Raw genomic sequence first — 22,936 nt, forward strand, 5'->3', positions numbered from 1 at the left:
GTATGTGCATTTGCACAGACACAGATGTCTATAGTACTGTGTGTGCATCAGTGGGTGTCCTTGTGTTTCTGCACGTGTGCCCACAAGTGGCGTTTATTTGCTTGTGTATGTGTCTGCGAGCCCAGATGTGTATGTCCCCTTTGGCCAGGCTTTTCTGCCTTCCTGTGGTCCCTGTTGAGTGGTCTGTGGGTGATATATCCCCCAAGCATGTGCTCAGGGTGGCTGAAGCATGGGGACAGGGGAGTGGCTGGGTCAACCCTGCTGTCACACACGGAGCCTCTGTGACCCCTGTGGACTCCGCACAGGAGCGTGGAGCTAGTGCAGCAGGTGGATGAGGATGATGCCATCTACCATGTCATCAGCCCCGCCCTCGGTGGTGACCCCAAGCCCCAGGACTTCATCATTCTGGCCTCTCGACGGAAACCTTGTGACATCGGGTGCGTGCATGCCTGCTGGGCTGGGAGGTGGGCAGGTTCATCTTCCTCCCCAGGGAGGGGACATCCAGGTAGAGTCAGCCCTCTTTCCTATGGCCTCAGGACCTCAGCGTAAGATCGGTGGCCGTGGTCTTACTGTGGGTAGAATGGAGAACAAGAGGACATACTGTCCTTTGCGGTCACTCATGCTCTAAAGCAGGGTGGTCTCTGTCCCTGGTGTGGTGAGGGTGCCTTGCCCCAGGTCACGGACAGGCCAACTCTCACATGGCCCATTCCTTGGCCTCCAGCCTCTGAAAGCCCCATGTTGCCTGAAGGGTGGTAAGGCTCCCAGCTGCACCGTGGTGAGGATGCTGGAGAAATGGCATCACTTGTGCTAGAGACAGGCAAAAAGATGAAGCACGAAAATCCAAAGTGCAGCACTGCTTCCCCGGGGCGGGGAGAGGGAGGCGGAGAATGTTTCCAGAAGGTCCACAGTGCAGTCATGCTGGTATCTGGTGGGTTCAGAACTACTCACCCACAGGCACCTCCTGTCTAGAACCTCCTTTGCAGCTTGACCTGGAGCCAGGCTGTGTGCCTTAGACTCTGGCGAGGGCATCCCTGCAGCAGGGCCCTGGTCAGTGCTGGAGGGGGCTTCTGGAAGCTACCCTGACCCTTTCCCGTGCCCCCTCTGCACACTTCTTCCATACAGGGAACCCTATGTCATTGCGCTGAGGTCAGTTACGCTGCCCACACACCGTGAAAGCCCAGAGTACCGGCGTGGGGAGACTGTCTGCTCAGGCTTCTGCTTCTGGCGTGAGGGGGACCAGTTAACCAAGGTGAGGCCTAGTGTCTCATTGCCCCTCCCACCCAGATTCACCCCAAAGCCACACTTGTGTCCAGAGCTCAGCCCTGTCCAGACCTCAGCACTCTCACTGGCCAGTAAGCTCTCTTCCAGCTGTAGGGAGCCTAAGAATATCAGGGCCTAGAAAAGGAGCCTTCAATAAGACCTAATCTGTGCAGAGACAAGTCCAAGGACACAGTTGAACCAGGCCTGTGTGTTAGTTGCTCAATTGTATTTTTGCAATCCCGTGGACTGTAGCCCGCCAGGCTCCTCTATGGGATTCGCCAGGCAAGAATACTGGAGTGGATTGCAGTTCTTCTTCAGAGGATCTTCCCAACCCAAGGATTAAACCCTGGTTTCCTGCATTGCTAGCAGATTCTTTACTGTTTGAGCTACAGGAAAGTCACTAAAACTCCATCTTCTTACTTATGTACCCCTTTCATGTCTAGGAAGGCCCTCAGGGCCCATGAAACTCATCAGAGTTACCTGGCTGGCTGAAAGTGGGCTAGCTGGGAAACTCACTGCCCCTTCCTCAGATCACAGCAGCTGTTAGGACCCTGAGACACTCCATGTAGCGACTTGGACATTTGCTAACTTAGTGTTCCCTGGGGTTGTTCTAACTGCTTGCTGCAGATTTGCTGACAAGGGCTTATTCTGCCACACCATGGACTCTAGCCTGCCACGTTCCTCTGTCCATGGGATTTTTCCAGACAATATTGGAGTGGGTTGCCATTTCCTTCTCTAGGGGCTCTTCACAGCCCTGATATCAATCCGTGGTCCCCTGGGTCTGCTGCATGGGCAGGTAGATTCCTTACCACTACAGCCACCTGGGAAGCCATATTCTAACGGTAGCACCTTCATTTAAAGGAGTTTTAGGCTTGGCTCTGGAGACCCAGTCCTCCAGACCTTCTGGGCTAGAGAGGGGACACACATGATGAGAGTACAGTGTGTGGCAACAGGGAAGCCAGGGTTGTCAGCACCCAGAGGAGGGGTCAGGACAGTCCAGCTATAGGTCACGCCCACCAGTCATGCAGTCCTCAAAGGCCCCAGGTGCTGCTGGTATTTGCTGCCTTCCTAGCAGGTGACTGGGCTCCCATGGTGCCTAAAGACAGTAAATAATCTGCCTGCAATGCAGAAACCCCACTTCTATCCCTGGGTCAGGACGATCCTCCAGGGAAGGAAATGGCAACCCACTCCAGTATTCTTGCCTGGACAAGGCCATGGACAGAGGAGCCTGGAGGGCTACAAGTTCATGTGGTCCCAAAGAGCTGGACACAAAGATGCCAACTGCCTGCTTCATGCCCACTCAGTGCCCTCTTACCACCCCCACTCCCTCCTCCTGGGTGTGGCTGCCCGGCCTGCAGGTGTCCTACTACAACCAGGCCACCCCGGGCGTTCTCAAGTACGTGACCACCAATGTGACCGGCCTCTCCTCTGAGTTCTACACCACCTTCAAGGCTTGTGAACAGTTCCTCTTGGACAACCGGAACGACCTGGCCCCCAGCCTCCAGACCCTCTAAGCATCGTCCCTGGCCACTGACGTCCACGCCCACTCCATCCTGCCCCAAGGACATGTGTGCAGTGCACTGAAGAAGCAGAGGCATTTATTCCTTCCTGCCACCCCGTGGGAAGCTGGGGTCCACCAGGCCACCTGGGTGCTCAGTGTGTGCCAACATCCGCCAGCAAGTCTTGGCGGTAGCTCTGGGGTAGCCTGTAGTAGACTCGGGTCTTCTTCACGGCCCTGGCTGCCAGCAGCGCTGCCCGCACAGACGCATAGAGGCCCCGGCCAGGGCTGTGTTCCACCGTGACCGTGGCCCGGGGAGAAGCCTCCAGCAGCCGGGCCACGACTCCAGCGGGGCTCTGGCCCAGAGGCCCAGCCTGCAGCTGGAAGGACACGGGCTGCCAGAGGCCCTGGCACAGCTCCAGCATATCTGTGAGCAGCTGTTCCCTGTAGCCACTGCCCAGTACTTCCTCAGGCCAGCCTGGTGCCACCGTCACATGGGGGAACACGTCGGCCACAGCTGTAAGCAACTCCCTGCCAGTCACGTAGCCAGGGACCCTGAAACTCCCGTGGGAGACTGTGGCACCGACCCACACAGGCCTAGATAGGCGGCCGAGGGCAGAGAGGGTGGCCAGCGTGGCCAGCGCTGGCCGCAGGGCGGTGGGCTCTGCTATGTGCACGTGGACCCCCCAGCGTCCGGGGTGCGAGGCCAGCTGCTGCAGGCAGGACTCCAGCGCCAGGGCACGGCCATCTGGGGTGCGGACGATGGGCACGGGGTCCCCAGCTGCAGGCTTCTGGAGGCCCACGTCCAGCAGGATCATGCCTTCTCGGTCTGCAAGAGGCAGTGGAGGCAACAGTGTCTGGGGTTAGGGCTCTCATGGGGTGTCAGAGGCCCTTGCTGAAGGTAAAGGGACAGCAGGAGGTAATGGGGTCTGTTGATTGGGTCTGGGTTCCAGGTGAAGGGCTGCTTTGTGAATGTGCCTGGGGCTCATCGGAATGGCCCAGTGAGCCGCTAGCTCAGCTCTGAGGCCTGTGCCCGCCTCTGTTGCAGCACCATGTGACCGAAGCCTCACAAGTGGTAGTCCAAAAGCCAGGGGCCCCCTACTTTTGACAACACTGCTCCCCCACCTTGCAGCCGTGTTGCTATGGTAACAGAGACCTGAGTAGCTTCCCGAGGTAACCCTTGCAGTCGAGCTAGGAGCACAGGGGCTGCAGGCAGACCTTACCTGGGAGCTGCACTGTTGCTGTGCTTCCATTGCCCTGGATGTCAGGAACCAGCCACTCCACGCTCAGACCCTCGTCCCCGGGCTGCTGGAGAGCAGGGATCAGGCTGCCCCCAGTGTAGTAGCTTTGCTTCCGTGACGTATTCACTGTGGGTCAGATTGCCAAGATGAAGAGGCCACCAGTCACGGAGGCCTTCTGTACACCATGAGTCCTCTCTAAGCCTCACAGCAAAGTTCCAGGGAGCTGGAGTTCCCTGTTTTGTAGATGACGGGTGACTTGCCCAGGGTCCTACAGCCAGGGGGCAGGGTTGCTGGGACTGGAGACTGATGGAGCCAGGTCAGTCGGGCCCCAAAGCTGGTATTCCTCCCCCTCACCTAGATGGCTCCCAGAGCAGGAATGTTGGGTCTGATGGGTCCCCTTGAGATGGCCTGATTGCAGGCTCTCCTAGGTTTGGAGTCAAGGGAACAGGGGCTTTGGACAAAGGAACAAGCATCATTGATTAGCAGGTACAGGGGAGGAGCCGTTCTCTGAAATGCTAGAGCAACCCTCAGAGGAACTCTACTGCAAGGGGAAGCATCTAAGGTTTGGAATTTGCTGTTTCCAGTAGGAGCTGTGCCACGTTTAAGCTGGACAACTTTGTATAAATTATATAACTGTTCTGAACCTCAGTTTATCCATCTGTAAAATAGAATCCGTGCTTCACAGATCTGTGGAGCTTAGCATTCCATCCCAGGGTCTGGCATACAATGTATGCTTCAAATGATTCCTTCCTCTTATCTCATGTAGGATTTTCCCTTTCCAATGCTCCGCCCCACCTAGGCAGTGCTTTTGTGAGCAGAATCCACTCCACCACCTTTTCTTTCTCCTGGAGGAGGAAATGGCAACCCACTCCAGTACTCTTGCCTGGAAAATCCCATGGCCAGAGGAGCCTGGTGGTCAACAGTCCATGGGATCTCAAAGAGTCAGACACAACTGAGCATGGGTACACATACACCCTTTCCCACCCTCCGCAGACCCCTCCCTACTGGCGAGCTGCTTGAACTGCGACAGGAAAGGCTCAAAGATGTCATAGTAGACTTGGTGGGTGGCGGTGTTGTCCCGGATGTAGAGGAGGTCATCCACTGACACGGGGTCCGAGGCCGACTGCCACATCGTGAGGGTGTACCTGGGGTCCAGAGAGTCAGCTCAGGGCCTGTCTGCGCCCAGCAGCCCTCAGCCCCTCTCCCATGCTCAGAAGTTAACCTGAGCTGGGGGCGGGGGCAGTCGGGCACTACCCCCTTCCTGGGGGCAGAAGAAGCTGCAGAGGCCTTGGGTAGCTGAGAGCAGAGGCTAAGAAGCAGGAGAGAAGGACTGGCCCGCCCTCCACTTGGAGTGTGTGTCTGCGGGTCCTCTCTCAGGAAAGAGACAGACAGAGAGATGGGCATGGAGCTGGGAGTGGTGGGGGTGGATCAGAGGCCAGGTATGAAGAGGAAAGGGGGTGGCCTCCACTGGGGAAAGTCTGAGGAAGGTGGGGCTGGGCAGCTGGGGGCAGTACAGAGCTGGGGGGAGGGTGGGCTTCCTCAACCCCACAGGGCTATTTAGGGGCAGAGGCTATAGGTGCGGTCTGTACACCCTCAGGGAACAGGTGGTTCCCAGGAGAGGAGGCTGCGGGAGGCAAATTGAGTCTCAATATAAACTCTTACAGAACTTCCCTGGTGTTCCAGTGGGTAAGGCTGTGCTTCCATTGCAGGGGATGCCTGTTTATCCCTGGTGGGGAACTAAGATCACGCATGCTGTGCAGTGTGGTCCAAAATAAATTAACAGATAATAATAATAATAATAATACAGCAACACTTTCCAATGGACAGGCTGCCTCAGGTATAGTGACCTGCCTGTCCCAGAGGTGCACAAGCAGAAAGCAGGGGCACTGTAGAGGATGTGAGCACCAGCAGAGGTTGGGCCAGATGATCATGAAGACCCTTCTAACCATCAGCATCTGGGATCTTGTTGGGGCATCAGGACTGGGACTGGGTTTGGAGGGAGTGGGGACCATGGCAGGGGCCTGGACGTTCCCACCTGTCAGATTGGGCCAGCAGCCAGCTGAAGTGGGGCCAGGCGGCCCTCGCCATGACAGCCAGCACGGGGAAGGTCACCTTCTGGGGTAGTGCTCCCACCAGCTCCTGCATCTTCTCCACCATGGCCTGTGTGTACGTCACGTTTGGGAAAAGGGGCAGGTAGAAGGTGGTCCAGCCTGGAGACAGGGTTGCCTCAGGATACTTCTCCTGGACCAAGGCCAGGAACCTGCAGAGAATCAGAGATGCTGGTCTTTTAGAGCCCCTTCCTCATCTCCTGGGTTCCCATCAGAGTGCTCGGAAGAGGCAGGATCTATCGCATCTAGATGTTAGAGCACAGTCCTGAAGAACAGGGTGGCTTACGAGTTGCTCAAAGTCCCATGATAGAGGATGGACTTTGGAGCTAGGGAGGCCTGGATTTCACTCCTGACTTTATGACCTTGGGCAGTTCACCCAAACTCTTTGATTCTTAAAAATGGCATCCTTTCAGGCAGGACAGGACTTCTCAAACATCCTCATGTGGATGTGGAGATGCAATTCAAAGCCCTGGGTGTAGGATCTGGGCTCTATCAGCTGTGAGAGCCTCTGAACTTTCAGATATTATTTAAAAATTTCATTCAGATTTTGAATTCTTATAAATGTTAATAGGCAAATAATGTTACTCTCTCCCCTTACCCAGATTATTGAGTAACCTCACTACGAGAAGATCAACTATTTTTTAATCTTGGGCCACTGACTACAGTTTCAAACTGCTGCTTACCAAATGCACCTCAGTTTGAGACTTGATAAATATTGGATGGATGGATTGTTAGCTGACTGTTGGAAAGATGGTTTGATGGATGGATGGGTGAATGGATGAATGGAGATGGACAGTAAAGAGCTGGAGGTTAGAGTCAGAAAGACCTAGCTTTGTATGTTTGCTCTGCCAATGATTAGACTTAAGCAGGTCATTTAACCTCAATAAGATATGCTGTATTACTAAAATGAAAATAATAGTACCTACCTCATTCTCATTGTAAGAGTTAAATGGTACTCTACAACTAGACTACTTAAACCAGTGTGTGACAGATAATAAACATTCAACAGACTGAGCCTCAATTATTGTCACCTTTCTTATCTGCAAAATGGTAAGAAAAAATGCTCCTAACCTGGCATTTCTATGGGAAGATGAACTCAGATATATTCTCTCCTTTCATGCGGCCCTCTGTAAACCTGAGCACACCATGCAGCTGGTGCTACCTAAGTGCTGTTGTTGGCAGTGCTGGGACCTGGGGGTTGTTTGTGGGGTGGGCGGGGGAGGCTGGGGAAGGAATTAGTGCTTTATAGACTTTTCTAGCAGGCCAGGGGTTGCCCCGGTCACTGTTTGCTGTCCAGGAATAAACACTCTGTTGCTGCTGCTGCTAAGTTGCTTCAGTCGTGTCTGACTCTGTGTGACCCCATAGATGGCAGCCCACCAGGCTCCCCTGCCCCTGGGATTCTCCAGGCAAGAATGCTGGAGCGGGTTGCCATTTCCTTCTCCAGTGCATGAAAGTGAAAGTGAAGTCACTCAGTTGTGTTTGACTGTTAGCGACCCCATGGACTGCAGCCCACCAGGCTCCTCCATCCATGGCATTTTCCAGGCAAGAGTACTGGAGTGGGGTGCCATCGCCTTCTCCGAATAAACTCTCTAGTAGGGCACAAATCCATAATCTGACAGTGAGAGCTCAGTGAAATCAAGATTGTTAGGAGAAAGTGTGAGGGAGGGTCCTCAGCAGCCTTGGACGTCAGGGAAGTTTCTGGGGCAGGTAATGGCTGGTTCACCAGGAAATGGTGGAAGAGCATTCAAGGCAGAGGGAACAGGATGTGTGAAGGCTCAGAGGTCAGACGACCTGGTGAGGCTGGAGGAAAACTCAGCAAAGGTCCCCTGAGCACCTGCTGTACCAGATGTTGAAAGAAACAGACTGGACAAGCTGGAGCAGAGAGGCAAACACTCACTGTGTGGCATTGACCCCTATTGAGATGCCCACATTGGGACCCCTCTGGATGTCGGCATTGATCCACACAGGCCTTCGAACTTTCCCCTCCACTGTCAGCCGCCGAAGGAGGTCCAGGGAGGGGCCCACAGCCTTGATGGTCTTGAAGTCCAGTTTGATGCCTGTGGGGAGAGGGCCAAGGGCTTGGGAAATTGGTTCCTTGTGCTCAAGGAAGAAGGAAACAGAAGACATGACTTCTTGGGACAGAGAGCAGGTATGCTGTGTGTGTCAGGGGTGGGAGGGAAGACAGGGACGGAATTCTGGGTGGGTGTGAAGAAGGCTTCAAACAGACGGAGCTCTGCTGGAGAGAAAGACTTGCCCGTGTAGGAGTGTTCTTCCATCCCTCATCCCGAAGGGGAAGAAGCAAATGATGGCTAAGGGCTTGGGACTTGGGGCTGGTGCAGGTATTGTCAAGAATCTGATGAAAAGGGACTGTGACTCTTGGACAGGCAGGCTCAGAGGGTCCTAAGCCACCCAAGCCTGAATAGCACAGAGTCAGGCTGAAGAATTAGAGAAGAATTTAGAAAGCCAGACCAAGGGGATTATAATATGTTGACAGCATAGGGAGCCATGGAGGGTTAAAGCAGGGGAGTGACATGACGGTTGGCATTTTGGAAAGCTCACCTAGGTAGGGGCTGTTTGGAGGCAGGAAGCCAGTGAGGAAGGAGGTCCAAGAGAAAGATGATGTGAGTGGGACTGGATCAGGGGAAGGCTTCAGAGTTAGAATTGGCGGATGCAGCAGCTGAGTAGATGCAGGGGATGAGGGAGAGGCATTAGAGTGATGCCTGGATTCTGAGAGTAACAGGCAAAGAGACAGGAGAGGGGAAGGTGAAATTGGCTTTGAGCATGTTGTATCCAGTTCCGTGGATTCAGGGGGCCTGAATGCTCATGTCTGGCCCTTTGCAGCTTACCCTGCACATTTACATCCCTCGTTTCACCCATCTTCCCTGAGCCTAGGCCTCTAGAGTGGTCTGGAAAGCTAAGGCAAGAGCAACTCCTGACAGTCATTGGACTTGTCTCCTAGTAGAGGGACCCCTGCCCATGTGGCCTGAGGACCAGAGGGGTGGGCAGCTGGGGAGGGGCTGAGAGAAGTCCTTACCCTTCTGGGAAGAGGCCAGCACAGCCTCCAGCCACTGCTCTAGGGTGTTGTCGCTGTAGATGGCTGGGGGGTGCGCCATGATGGGGACTCCCGTCTCGTTGACTGTGCCCAGCCCTTCTATTGTGATGTCTGCCTCCAGGACCATGACATCGCCTGTTCCATTGGACAGAGAAACTTTTTAAAGCAATTTTTCTCATCATCAAAGTATTACACACTTATGGAATATTTGAAAAATACAGAAAAGCAGAAAGGGAAATATTCACCCACATTTCCATCATAGTTCACTTTTTGATGTATTTTCTTCCATTTTTATCTATGTATAGTTTTTCCACAGTTGAGACCACTCAGCATTTATAGTTTTAGTCTTTTTCTTTCAATTTTGACACATTTTCACAATCTTTTCATGGAAAAGAAAAAAGCTGCAAAAGCCCTGATTGAGAGCAGTCACCCTGTCCTAGTCAGCCACTCCTCTGCCGTTCCTGAGACTCTTACATTTTTAGGAAGCCTCAGTGGTCTCTGAATTTTTGTTACTAACAGATAGTGATGTATATTTTATTCTGACTTTCTGGGTATTTTTTACCATGACTTGAGGAATCTGAGTCAGGGCCATGCTGGGTCTTTTTTTAAAAATATTAATTATTTTTGGTTGCGCTGGATCTTCATTGCTGGGGGTGGGCTTTCTCTAGTTGTGGAAAGCAGGGGCTACTCTTCACTGCGGTGCACGGGCTTCTTCCTGCAGGGCCCCTCTTGTAGAGCACAAGCTCTAGATGCATGGGCTTCAGGCGTTCCAGCGTGCGTTCCAGCGCGCAGGCTCAGTGCGGTGCATCAGCTTAGTCCCGAACTGGGGATGGAACCCATGTCCCCTGCATTGGCAGGTAGACTCTTTTTTTTTTTTTAAGGGTTTATTTTTTTATTTTTATTTTTAAAAAATTTTTATTTTTACTTTATTTTACTTTACAATACTGTATTGGTTTTGCCATACATTGACATGAATCTGCCACGGGTGTACATGAGTTCCCAATCCCGAACCCCCCTCCCACCTCCCACCGCATATCATCTCTCTGGACCATCCTGGTGCACCAGCCCCAAGCATCCTGTATCCTGTATCGAACATAGACTGGCGATTCGTTTCTTACGTGATAGTATACATGTTTCAGTGCCATTCTTGCGAATCATCCCACACTCTCCCTCTCCCTGGCAGGTAGATTCTTAATTGCTGTATCACCAGGGAAGTCTGCAGGGTCATTTTTAGAGCCCACATTATCAAAGTACTGTTAGAAAAATTCATCTACCTCATATTCCTGCCAGAAGTACATAAGTTGGTCCATCTCCAGGCACCCATAAAGCACTGAGAATTGTTATTTTTGTCTTTTAAATGTACGCAGTTAACACCTCCAGTGGCTGTGTGATGCCTGTTGGGAGAGTTCAGGCCAGAAGGGAGTCAAGGACTTTGAATGAGAAGCAGACTGGGAAGAGCAGGCCAGGCTCTCTGATGAGTGAGTGGAGTGGAGGGTGGGTGGGGTCGCTATGAGCTCCTGCGCCATCGAAGACAGTTGGCATCAGAGGGGTCTCTTCTGTTTTACACTTGCAGCCCTGCTCCCCTCCAAGTCCATTTAGCATATAGCTGCTAGAGTGACAGTTCCATATACCCGATCCTGTCACTTCTGTTAAAAAATCAAAACTCTGAGAATCCAATCCAAATGCTTCCCCATAGTCTGTGAGGTCCTGTAGGACCAGGCCTGGCAAACTGCCATCTCACCTCGAGTCCCTCTCTCCCTCAATAACTAGCTTCCATCCACTCCTGTTTCTCCAACATCAGTGTGCACACAAACCACCCAGGAACTGTTCAAATGCAAGTTCTGCTCAGGAGATCTGGGGTGGGGCCCAAGACACCTACCAAGCTCCCCAGTGATGCCCAGACTGCTGGTCCACAGACCGCACTTTGAGCCTCGAAGCTCAAATATCTTGTCTCCCATCTCTGGGCTCCTACACCTGGCTGTTGCCATGGCAACACTCTTCTCTCCACAGTTTTACTAGGCCACCTCCAGCTCATTTGTGGGTGTTGGCTTAAAATATCAAGGAGGCCATCCCTAAACCACACACTCAGTCAAAGTCAGGCTGACAGCTTATCCTTTGAGCGCACAGCCCCCAGGTAACTACTCATATAGCACCATCCTTCCTGAGCCTGAGGGCTAGGAGCAGGCTCCAGGTCTATGGTGCCCATCACTGGGATTTCCAGTGCCAAGATGGTACCAGGCCTAAAAAAGGAGCTTCAGAAATGTTTGTTGGATGGTAAAAGACTGGATAAATGAACGATAGAAAAAGCTGAGATCAGGGACCTCCCTGGTGGTCCAGTGGCTAAGACTCTGTCCTTCCAGTGCAGGTGGCATAGGTTTGGTTCCTGGTCAAGGAACTAAGATCGCACAGGCCTCACAGTGCAGCCAAAGAGAAAAAAGTCAAGTTCAATGAGCCCAGGTCCAGAAAAGTAAAAGAGCTTGCACACAGTTGCAGAGAATTTTTGTAAATTTCTCTGAAGCCTAGGTGTCTGGATTTCCAGAAGCGAGAGGACGCTGAGTGCCAGGCTGTCCCCAGCACTGTTTCAGGCACTTTGCACTGTCCCATTTCATCCTCATATTATATCTCTGGCCCAGTGCTCTGGAATCCTTGGTGTCCTCACTGACAAGGTGGGGATGAATTTCTCTGGCCTTTAACTACAGCACATGGACATAAATTATGTTGTATTAAAAAAATAAAAATTAAAAAAACAAAACAAAACAAAAACAGGTTGTAAACTGTGAAGGGCTCTATGAAGGTAACCTTTATTTCTATGGTTTTCTTGTCTTAACTTGGTTACCCAGGAATGCTGAGAGAGGGATCCAGAGGGGTTTGGGGCCCAGCAAGGCCCAGAGAAGTCAGGGCCCAGGTGGGTAGCTGGGCAGATAAGAGGGTAGCTAAAGAGAATGGATGCTGAGAGGTCTCCTTCCCCATCTAAAATGGGCCAAGTCCGGTCTGGGGAAGGTGGCGGTACACTGGGAGGGAGCCAGGGCTGGAACCCAGGTCTCAGTCCCGGTGAGTCTCTGAAGCTGCTGCCTTGTTTGACCTGCACCGGCTGCCTCCCTTGAGATGCTGGTAGCCCCTGAACTCAGGACCGCATCTCACTCGTTTCTACACCTCTTCCTGAGCTGGGTGCAGAGCAGGGGCCCAGCAAATGCTCAGTGAGGGGGACTAAAGATGGATGGACCTAACCTGCCTCCTTGTGATCAGCACCTGGATCCAGCTTCCTCCTGCACGGCCATTCACACCTGTTTGGGGCCTTCCAGATCCTGGCTCTGGAAGCCAACTTGGGGTGGGGGGTGCTGGGGTATGAAGGAAGAAGAGATGAGGGCAGGAGCAGGTGTCTGCTTCCACAGGAGGAGCCTTGGTCCTCAGAGGGGCAGTCAGGTGCTGCTCTCCACAGGGAGCCCACAGGAAGTTCCCACGCCCTCCCTACCCTGCCCCACACACGAGGTGCTCTACACATCACATCTGGCAGAGGGGTGCCATGGCTGAGTGTGCAGACCCTGAACCCAAGACTGCTAGTGTGCTGCTCAGCTGTTGACCTTCAACACCCCCTGGAGGAGTTCATGTGGAGTGAGGCACTCTGTGCTGCAGGGAACCTGGTGGGACAAGTCTTTGAAGTGAAAGTCACCCAGTCATATCTGACTTTTTGTGACCCCATGGACTAAACAGTCCATGGAATTCTTCAGGCTAGAATACTGGAGAGGGTAGTCTTTCCCTTCTCCAGGGGATCTTTCCAACCCGGGGATTGAATCCAGGTCTTCCACATTGCAGGCGGATTCTTTACCAACTGAGCTATCAGCGAAATATTTTCAGGAACAGGTTTTATGTTCCCAATCCTTACCTATAGGGGAATTTGACATGCTTCCCTGATGGCTCAGATGGTAAAGAATCCGCCTGCAATGCAGGAGACCAGGGTTAGATCCCTGGGTAGGGTAAATCTAGAAAAGGGAATGGCAACCCACTCCAGTACTCTTGCCTGGAGAATCCCGTGGACAGAGGAGCCTGGTGGGCTACAGTTCGTGGGGCTGCAAAGAATAGGACACGACTGAGTGACTAACACTTTAATCACTCAGAAAAGCACTAAATCTCTTCACGATGACATCAGATCCTTGTGACTAGGAGAAAACCTCTTGTAAAGTAAACACTTGATGGCATTGAACTCTGCCTTCAGCAGAATTGTAGACTGACCTTCCCCACCTCTTTGGAGCGGTCTCTCAGAGCTATCTGAGGTGCTGCTTTCTGGGCCGCAGTCATTTTGCCCCAAATAAAGTACCTCACAGCTCTCAAGTAGTGCATCTTTTTCAGTAGACAGTTATGACGACCAACTAAGGACCCAGAGTGGATATCCCCCCTCACCTGAACTCCACGAGGAACCAGAGCCTTGGTACCAGTGGTGGCCCATCCGCCTCCTCGGGGAGTGCAGACGAATTTGGGTAAGCCTCTCCTGGTTTTCGAATCTCCTGTATTGGTTGAGATTCTGAGTTTTATTTGGTTGTGGAGCAGGTTACCTGCCCACTTCCAGTTGGAAAGATAGTGGAGAGGGCCCGGGTGAAATATCCGGGGTATACCCACTCATGATCTAGACACTGACTCGGGCTTGGTTGAAAAATACTAAGAGGTTTCCACACAGCAGAAAGATACTGGGTGGGAGACTGGCTGAAAGATGCCAGAGAATACCCGTCCAGGGAAAAGGCCCTGGGGCAGAGGGCATCGATTGAAAATAAATTGAGGAATACCCAGGGCTCAGCTGAAAGACGCCAAGGTTGTTCCATTGTAGGGAACTGAGCAGTCTTGGCTGAGTGGTTAGGTAAGAGGCTGATCTGACACTTTCCCTCAATTAGACTGCCTTTATAGGCTTTGTCGGGGTAAACGTGAGAATATGAGAGCTTTGCTCTGAAGAAAAGGGACAAGGCTTCTACTGGGCAGCTATGGTTTTCTCAGGTAACTGAAAAATTTATGGGAGTGGTGAAGGCCTAGTCCTAGTACAGTACAGTGGTCCCGTAGGGAAACTCACCTATTAATTAAAATACTTGCTCGTCTGGGGGTCGCACCTAAGAACTGGCCATTCAGCGACCTGAGCATCTTAGAGTGCTGGAGGCAGAATCTAAGACACATGAGAGGAGCTAAAACGGCTCTGAGGTGACTCCTGGAGGAGTTCAGCTCACAAGCAGCACACAGGCCCACCACACAGTTTCACTAGTGGTTTTTATCCCTGACAAATTCAGCTTAAAGTGGAAAACAGAATCTCAAACACAGAAACAGAGGGGTGTCAGAAAGCCAACCTCTGACTAACATTCCAGCCAGGTTCATGTACAGTACTTATGCAGCTGGTGTTTGCACGGACCTAGTTAATTGGGGAAATTATACTAAAAGAGTTCTCAACCTAAAATGGCCAAATTGGGGCTCTTTTGATATTCCAAAATTGGTATCTTTGTGCCCACGATTAGAAAAGGCTGGCCATACTACTTTGCTTGGTATCTGGAAGTGTACAAGAAAGGAAACCATAGAGTAACTTCTTTGCAGGAAACCAACAAGAAATTGCTTGAAACTATATCAGAACCAAAAAAGGCTGCTAGCACTGACTCTGCCAGGTCACAGGTTTAGTGGGACTGGGAAGTCACATTTGGCGTTTATGCCATTTGACTTTTGATTTTTGGGCAATCACTTTGCCATCTTTTGAGGGCACTCTTACCATTTGGCTTTTGATTTCTGGGCATCCTTTTGCCTTAGTATTTTATCTGGAGTGTGACTCCTGGCTGGTGAGGTTCTGGTTTGGTTTGAGCATGCAGACATCTGGTACAAACTGCTTGAGCTTATATGGGAAGTGCTTCCTCTAAGGTTCTACACTCCACCTGGGAACCCCTTGGAAAAAAATTTCAAATGACTGGTCAACCTATAGCTATGATCCAATGACAAGAAAAGTGACCTAAAAATATCAGATTTTTATTGACACAGGATAGGGAAATGGACTGAAGTTCCCTTATGTCCAGGACTTTTCTCCTATAATCAACAGCCTGGGGCTAAGCAAATTAAGACCCCACATTTCTCCAGAAGAACAATCCCTGTTGGGACCAATCTACCCTTGTTATCAGGGCCAGAAGAACAATCCCTGTTGGGACCAATCTACCCTTGTTATCAGGGCCAGTTTGAGCACTCAGTTCAGTTCACTTCAGTTCAGTTGCTCAGAGCTCATGTCTGACTCTTTGCAACCCCACGAATCGCAGCACGCCAGGCCTCCCTGTCTATCACTAACTCCGGGAGTTTATCCAAACTCATGTCCATCGAGTCCGTGATGCCATCGAGCCATCTCATCCTCTGTCATCCCCTTCTCCTCCTGCCCCCAATCCCTCCCAGCATCAGGGTCTTTTCCAATGAGTCAACTCTTCACATGAGGAGGCCAAAGTACTGGAGTTTCAGCTTCAACATCAGTCCTTCCAATGAACACTCAGGACTGATCTCCTTTAAGATGGACTGGTTGGATCTCCTTGCAGTCCAAGGGACTCTCAAGAGTCTTCTCCGACACCACAGTTCAAAAGCATCAATTCTTCGGCACTCAGCTTTCTTTATAGTCCAATTCTCACATCCATACATGCCACTGGAAAAACCATAGCCTTGACTAGACGGACCTTTGTTGACAAAGTAATGTCTCTGCTTTTGAATATGCTCTCTAGGTTGATCATAACTTTCCTTCCAAGGAGTAAGCGTCTTTTAATTTCGTGGCCGCAATCACCATCTGCAGTGATTTTTGAGCCCCCCAAAAATAAAGTCTCTCACTTGTTTCCACTGTTTCCCCATCTATTTGCCATGAAGTCATGGACAAGATGCCATGATCTCAGTTTTCTGAATGTTGAGCTTGAAGCCAACTTTTTCACTCTCCTCTTTCACTTTCATCAGGAGGCTGTTTAGTTCTTCTTCACTTTCTGCCATAAGGGTGGTATCACCTGCATATCTGAGGTGATTGATATTTCTCCCAGCGATCTTGATTCCAGCTTGTGCTTCTTCCAGCCCACCGTTTCTCATGATGTACTCTGCATATAATTTGAGCACTATCAGGTCTAAATTCTGGCTATAAAACTATGATCACAGAAAAACAAAGACGATTTTTGACAGTGTGGTCACAACATTCTTTAGACTCCAGAGAAAGCTTTAAAAAAAAAAATCTCTTTAAGAATTCTTGCCCTGAAGAAATAACTCCTCCTATGCCTTGAGACCAGAGTTCTCTAGATAACTTATCTGTTATTGTTCAGTTGCTCATTAGTGTCCGACTCTTTGCAACCCCATGAACTGCAGCATGCCAGGCTTCCCTGTCCTTCACCATTGAATCAGTGATGCCATCCAATCATCTTGTCCTCTGTCGTCCCCCTCTCCTTCTGCCTCCAATCTTTCCTAGTATCAGGGTCTTTTCTAATGAATTGGCTCTTCACATCAGTGGCCAAAGTTTTGGAGCTTCAGCATCAGTCCTTCCAGTGAATATTCAGAATTGATTCCCTTTAGGATTGACTGGCTTAATCTTCTTGCAGTTCAAGGAACTCTCAAGAGTCTTCTCCAACACCATAGTTCAAAAGCATCAATTCTTTGGCTCTCGACCTTGTTTATGATCCAACTCTCACATCCATACATGACTACTGGCAAAACCATTTTTGTTGTTCATTCCCTCAGTCATGTCCGAGTCTTTGCGACCCCATGGTCCAGTGAGTACTCAGGGTTGATTTCCCTTAAGATTGACAGGTTTGATCTCCTTGCTGTCCAAGGGACTCTCAGGAGTCTTTTCCAGCACCACAGTCTGAAGGCATCAATTCTTTGGCACTCTGCTTTCTTCATGGTCCAGCTCTCACAAGCGTATGTGACCACTGGAAGACCACAGCCTTGACTGTAAGAACCTTTAACAGCAGAGTAATGTCTCTGCTTTTCAATACACTGTCTAGGTTTGTCATAACTTAAAAAAAAAAGTAAGGGCTTACAAATCAAGCAATTCTAAATAAGAGATAAATCAACCTAAAAGAATTTCAAGTTCACATGAATTGGGAAATATTCAGTATTAAATCAGTACAGTTCAGTTCAGTCGCTCAATCTTTTGGACCCCAGGGACTATAGCACGCCAGGCTTCCCTGTCCATCACTAACTCCCGGAGTTTACTCAAACTCATGTCCATTGAGTCGGTGATGCCATCCAACCACCTCATCCTGTCATCCCCTTCTCCCGGCTTCAATCCTTCCCAGCATCAAGGTCTTTTCCAATGAGTCAGTTCTTCGCATCAGGTGACCAAAGTATTGGAGTTTCAGCTTCAACATCAGTCCGTCCAGTGAATATTCAGGACTGATTTCCTTTAGGATTGACTAGTTGGATCTCCCTGTAGTCCAAGGGACTCTCAATAGTCTTCTCCAACACCACAGTTCAGAAGCATCAATTCTTTGGCACTCAGCTTTCTTTATAGTCCAATTCTCATATCCATACATGACTATTGGAAAAAACATAGCTTTGACTAGATGGACCTTTGTTGACAAAGTAATGTTTCTGCTTTTTAATATGCTGTCTAGCTTAGTCATAGCTTTTCTTCCAAGGAGTAAGCGTCTTTTAATTTCAAGGCTGCAGTCACTGTCTGCAATGATTTTGGAGCCCCCAAAATAAAGTCTGACACTGTTTCCGCTGTCTCCCATCTATTTCCCATGGAGTGATGGGACCAAATGCCATGATCTCAGTTTTCTGAATGTTGAGCTTTAAGCCAGCTTTGTCACTCTCCTCTTTCACTTTCATCAAGAGGCTCTTTAGTTCTTCACTTTCTGCCATAGGGTGGTGTCATCTGCATATCTGAGGTTATTGGTATTCCTCCCAGCAATCTTGATTCCAGCTTGTGCTTCATCCAGCCCGGCATTTCACAAGATGTACTCTGCAAATAAGTTAAATAAGCAGGTAACAATATACAGCCTTGACATACTCTTTCCCCAATTTGGAACCAGTCTGTTGTTCCATGTCCAGTTCTAACTGTTGCTTCTGCATACAGATTTCTCAGGAGGCAGGTCAGGTGGTCTGGTATTCTCATCTCTTTAAGAATTTTCCACAGTTTGTTGTGATTCACACAGTCAAAGGCTTTGGCATAGTCAATAAAGCAGAAGTAGATATTTTTCTGGAACTCTCTTGCTTTTTCCATGATCCAGCGGACGTTGGCAATTTAATCTCTGGTTCCTCTGCCTTTTCTAAATCCAACTTGAACATCTGGAAGTTCATGGTTCACGTATTGTTGAAGTCTGGCTTGGAGAATTTTGAGCATTACTTTGCTAGCATGTGAGATGAGTGCAATTGTGTGGTAGTTTGAACATTGTTTGGCATTGCCTTTCTTTGGAATTGGAATGAAAACTGACCTTTTCCAGTCCTGTGGCCACTGCTGAGTTTTCCAAATTTGCTGGCATATCAAGTATTAAATACCTGGCATTAATGTTTGTTTGTTAATCTAACTAATATATACATGTCTAAGAGTCACTAACATTAACATTAAGCAGAGTATTTTCATTGTGTCTAGGTTTAATGTAAGTTAAATATTATTATATCTGTTACAATTTTGTCAGCAAGGAAAATTCCTTAAGTAAAAAAGCTTCTAAAAAACGTAAATGAGGTGAAATTTTAGATAAACTCTATTAAGAATAATTATGCTTTAGGAATGTCTGTCTAAAATACGCTCTAGATTAGATTGGGGTAACTTGAAATTCTAAGGGCTATACTAAACTAAGTGACGGGAGTCTATTGAATGCTAGGTCATTTCCAAATAAAATAAGATTTTGAAGCATTTATCACTGAACGCTAATTTCCCCTACAGAAAAACAAAAGAGATTTGGGACTATTAATGAATAATGTTTGGTGCTTTCCTAAAATGTTCTCTCTAAGAAAGAAAAGGTTTTTGGAAATAATCGCTGGTATTTATGCTCACCAATCTACAGAATGCTAATATAAAGGTCAGTTTTTGGTTGCTTAAGGAAAGTAGGATGTGTGTTTTCGGCAAAGAAAGTATGAGGAATGGTATTGCATTTTACGAAGGGAAAAGCAAGTAGGTCTGACTTACAGGTGGCTGTTTCAGGATGGGAGAACAAAGTATTGGGTACAGAAAGTGATAAGATTTGTGGAAAGCAGACCCCGAGAAAAGAATTTTGTGCATGGTTAGGACTGACTAGGTTTAAAATCAATTTAATTAAGTTGACTTTTAAATGAAGCTAAAAGTAAGCTAGTACAAAAGCTTAAATTTGGCTTTTCTCTATCTTCAGATGTTGAACTGCTTTGGTAATAGGTTTAAGTTTCTTTATCTCTTAAATGATCTGTTCTGAAATCCTTCACTGTAGAATAGTTATTGTTTCACAGTGACCTATAATCCTACTTGACTGAATGTTCTAAGCCTTTTTGATATTTGTTGACAAACCTTCCTAAAAAATTCTAATGAAGCATTTTTGGCTTCTAGCTAACTTTGGGATGCTTCAGAGGGCCCCTGAAACATCCCAAAGAGAAATGTTTCCCTAGATTCATATTGAATGCAGAGTCACATGGGAACTATTGTTGAGTAATAAATCTTGGGTTATATTGTATGGTGAAAGTGAAAGTGAAAGTGAAGTCGCTCAGTGGTGTCCGACTCTTTGCGACCCCATGGACTGTAGCCCACCAGGCTCCTCCGTCCATGGGATTCTCCAGGCAAGAATACTGGGGTGGGTTGCCATTTCCTTCTCCAGGGGAATCTCCCCAACCCAGGGATCGAACCCGGGTCTCCCGCATATTGTACGGTAAATGTTACTAATTTAGATATATTAGAAACTGTATGGGGTTCCTAAAGTTCTGATATATCTTGGTAAATGTTATCAGTCATAATTCTAGATACTATCTTAAAGTGTTGTCACAGCATTTAACCAAGTTTCGCAAAATGCTTCCTCTTCAAGAAGATTTATAAAAAGAACTTTTGGATAAATGTAAGTTTCTGAACTGGGTAAGTAAATAAGGATTCTAATGGAAAACCTGGTGACTTCACAAAGGTTAGCGAAAGGACTGAATGAACTGGTGAACATGCTAATTGTATGGTTTCTATATGAAAAATTACTGGTTTGAATCTGTGTTTTCCAGGTGTAAGAAAAACCTTCCCTTCAAACTAATTATGACAATAATTTGGTATAATTATACTGTAGAAACAAATTGAAACATTTATCTTTTCTCTCTATCTGACCCCTCCAGAAATTGCAAACTCTGCTTCTAGTAACTTTATCAGATAAGTTAAGAAAGTTATATCGCTAACAGCTACAGAAATCTCAAAGGAATTTTGGAGACCTTGAGAAGGGCGGAATCCACCTAGATCTGTTAGGTGAAAGGTGAAATCTGTGATCAGCCTTTGGTGTGACTTTCTTAGCTCTGAAAGGTTTTATTTTAAAAGTTCAGTCTGAGATGCTATAAAAGCTTTGGCAAAGAAAAAAAGCCTATGATCAATTATGGTTACGTAAATCATCAGGCCAAATTTATTGACACCACACCAGGCTTAAGCAATATGTGAACCGTGAAATTCCAGATGTTCAAGCTGGTTTTAGAAAAGGCAGAGGAACCAGAGATCAAATTGCCATCATCCGATGGATCATTGATAAAGCAAGAGAGTTCCAGGAAAACATCTATTTCTGCTTCATTGACTATGCAAAAGCCTTTGACTGTGTGGATCACAATAAACTGTGGAAAATTCTGAGAGAGATGGGAATACCAGACCGTCTGATCTGCCTCTTGAGAAACCTATATGCAGGTCAGGAAACAACAGTTAGAACTGGACATGGAACAACAGACTGGTTCCAAATGGGAAAAGGAGTACTATATAGTCAACAAGGCTGTATATTGTCACCCTGCTTATTTAACTTATATGCAGAGTATATCATGAGAAAGGCTGGGCTGGATGAAGCACAAGCTGGAATCAAGATTGCCGGGAGAAATATCAATAACCTCAGATATGCAGGTGACACCACTCTTATGGCAGAAAGTGAAGAAGAACTAAAGAGCCTCCTGATGAAAGTGAAAGAGGAGAGTGAAAAGTTGGCTTCAAGCTCAATATTCAGAAAACTGAGATGATGGCATCTGGTCCCATGACTTCATGGCAAATAGATGGGGAAACAGTGGAAACAGTGTCAGACTTTATTTTTGGGGGCTCAAAAATCACTGCAGATGGTGATTGCAGCCACGAAATTAAAAGACACTTACTCCTTGAAAGGAAAGTTATGATCAACCTAGATAGCATATTCAAAAGCAGAGACATTACTTTGTCAACAAAGGTCCATCTAGTCAAGGCTATGGTTTTCCAATAGTCATGTATGGATATGAGAGTTGGGCTATAAAGAAAGCTGAGTGCCAAAGAATTGATGCTTTTGAACTGTGGTGTCAGAGAAGACTCTTGAGAGTCCCTTGGACTGCAAGGACATGCAACCAGTCCATCCTAAAGGAGATCAGTCCTGGGTGTTCATTGGAGGGACTGATGTTGAAGCTGAAACTCCAATACTTTGGCCACCTGATATGAAGAGCTGACTCATTGGAAAAGACCCGGATGCTGGGAAAGATTGAGGGCAGGAGGAGAAGAGGATGACAGAGGATGAGATGGTTGGATGGCATCATTGACTCAATGGACATGGGTTTGGGTGGACTCTAGGAGTTGGTGATGAACAGGGAGGCCTGGTGTGCTGCAGTTCATGGGGTTGCAAAGAGTCGGACACAACTGAGCAACTGAACTGAACTGAACTGAACACCTATTTCACAAACAAACTAGTCTTAATTCGGTTATATTTGGTAAAAACAAGGTTAAATTTAGGGAGAAAAAGATGTTTCAATGATTGTTAAATTCTAATTTGTTAATGGAGGTCTGTATCTACTAAGACACATTTCCTGGTAGTTCTTTGCTATTATGCTGTATTAATGTAAAATTTAACTGAATTTTTAAAGGACACTCTAAATTAGTTTCTGAAGCTTATCTCAGTAATCTATCTTTGAATGAAGATCAGATGCCTCATGACCTGCGACCAAGACGAGAAAAGACATAATTTAAGGAACTGTCTCCTACCTGGATGGAAGGACTTTTTTTTAATCAGAGGAAGCTGCAGTGCGCTAAGAGGAAAAGAAAATGGCACTAGAAGTGGACAGCTTGCCCAAGATGCTGGGCTGATTCATAGGATCAGTTATACTGTTTTCTTGACTTCTTGGACCTTTGCCTATAAATCAAATGTTTTCTATCATGGACATGATGCTATGCTAGTTTAAAACTCAATCCAACTGGTGGGTTTGTGGCCAATTACCTGTGTCTAAAACTTCTAGATTACCTTGGTGGATTTTTTCCCTTCAGGGCTCTGACTGGATAGCCCCTAGCAAATTTATTTTAGAAAATAATTTAGTCCTGTTCTATCTATTCAGGATATTACTATATGGGATCCTCTCACCTGGCCAATTAATAATACCCACTCTGACCCTGGCCATAGATTTAAGTTTTCTCTTAGGGTCACTCAAACTCCAATTAGAATGGCAAGCTAAGTCTCAATTAAAAATTGTAACCTCTTGTCTACTAAAAGGAAAACTCGCACAATTATGGGATGGATCTATATGGTCAACACCAAGCTATGGTCACTTATGTTTAAAAGCTCCGCTAAGAATAATCAACCTACTAATATCATGAAACTAGGCTGGGTGCCTTATGAATTATGCCTACTGTTACCCTTAGAGAGAGTGACTGATATGGAACTCGGTGGCTTTG

At 48.0% G+C, this 22,936-nt stretch overlaps 3 protein-coding genes across 3 annotated transcripts in view; 2 read left to right on the forward strand and 1 right to left on the reverse strand.

The window, feature by feature from the left end:
- The window catches only part of ACOT11 (acyl-CoA thioesterase 11), a 50,181-nt gene extending 43,053 nt beyond the window's left edge, over nt 1–7,128 (forward strand). The window contains exons 14-16 of the mRNA XM_060400179.1: nt 306–437; nt 1,123–1,249; nt 2,619–7,128. Coding sequence (XP_060256162.1) covers nt 306–437; nt 1,123–1,249; nt 2,619–2,774 — 415 coding nt within the window. The 3' untranslated portion in view covers nt 2,775–7,128. The remainder of the gene's footprint in view (nt 1–305; nt 438–1,122; nt 1,250–2,618) is intronic.
- Nucleotides 2,837–22,936, reverse strand: part of FAM151A (family with sequence similarity 151 member A) — a 29,005-nt gene continuing 8,905 nt past the window's right edge. Inside the window, exons 3-8 of the mRNA XM_042248467.2 lie at nt 9,142–9,294; nt 8,005–8,164; nt 6,035–6,259; nt 5,005–5,144; nt 3,982–4,125; nt 2,837–3,587 (exon numbers count right to left, since the gene is read on the reverse strand). Of these exons, the coding sequence (XP_042104401.1) occupies nt 2,914–3,587; nt 3,982–4,125; nt 5,005–5,144; nt 6,035–6,259; nt 8,005–8,164; nt 9,142–9,294 (1,496 nt within the window). The 3' untranslated portion in view covers nt 2,837–2,913. The remainder of the gene's footprint in view (nt 3,588–3,981; nt 4,126–5,004; nt 5,145–6,034; nt 6,260–8,004; nt 8,165–9,141; nt 9,295–22,936) is intronic.
- The window catches only part of MROH7 (maestro heat like repeat family member 7), an 87,469-nt gene continuing 77,657 nt past the window's right edge, over nt 13,125–22,936 (forward strand). The window contains exon 1 of the mRNA XM_027970584.3: nt 13,125–13,634. The gene's annotated coding sequence lies outside the window, so the exon portion shown is untranslated. The remainder of the gene's footprint in view (nt 13,635–22,936) is intronic.

This window comes from Ovis aries, chromosome 1, assembly GCF_016772045.2.
Source record: "Ovis aries strain OAR_USU_Benz2616 breed Rambouillet chromosome 1, ARS-UI_Ramb_v3.0, whole genome shotgun sequence".
NCBI classification, from domain to species: Eukaryota; Metazoa; Chordata; class Mammalia; order Artiodactyla; family Bovidae; genus Ovis; species Ovis aries.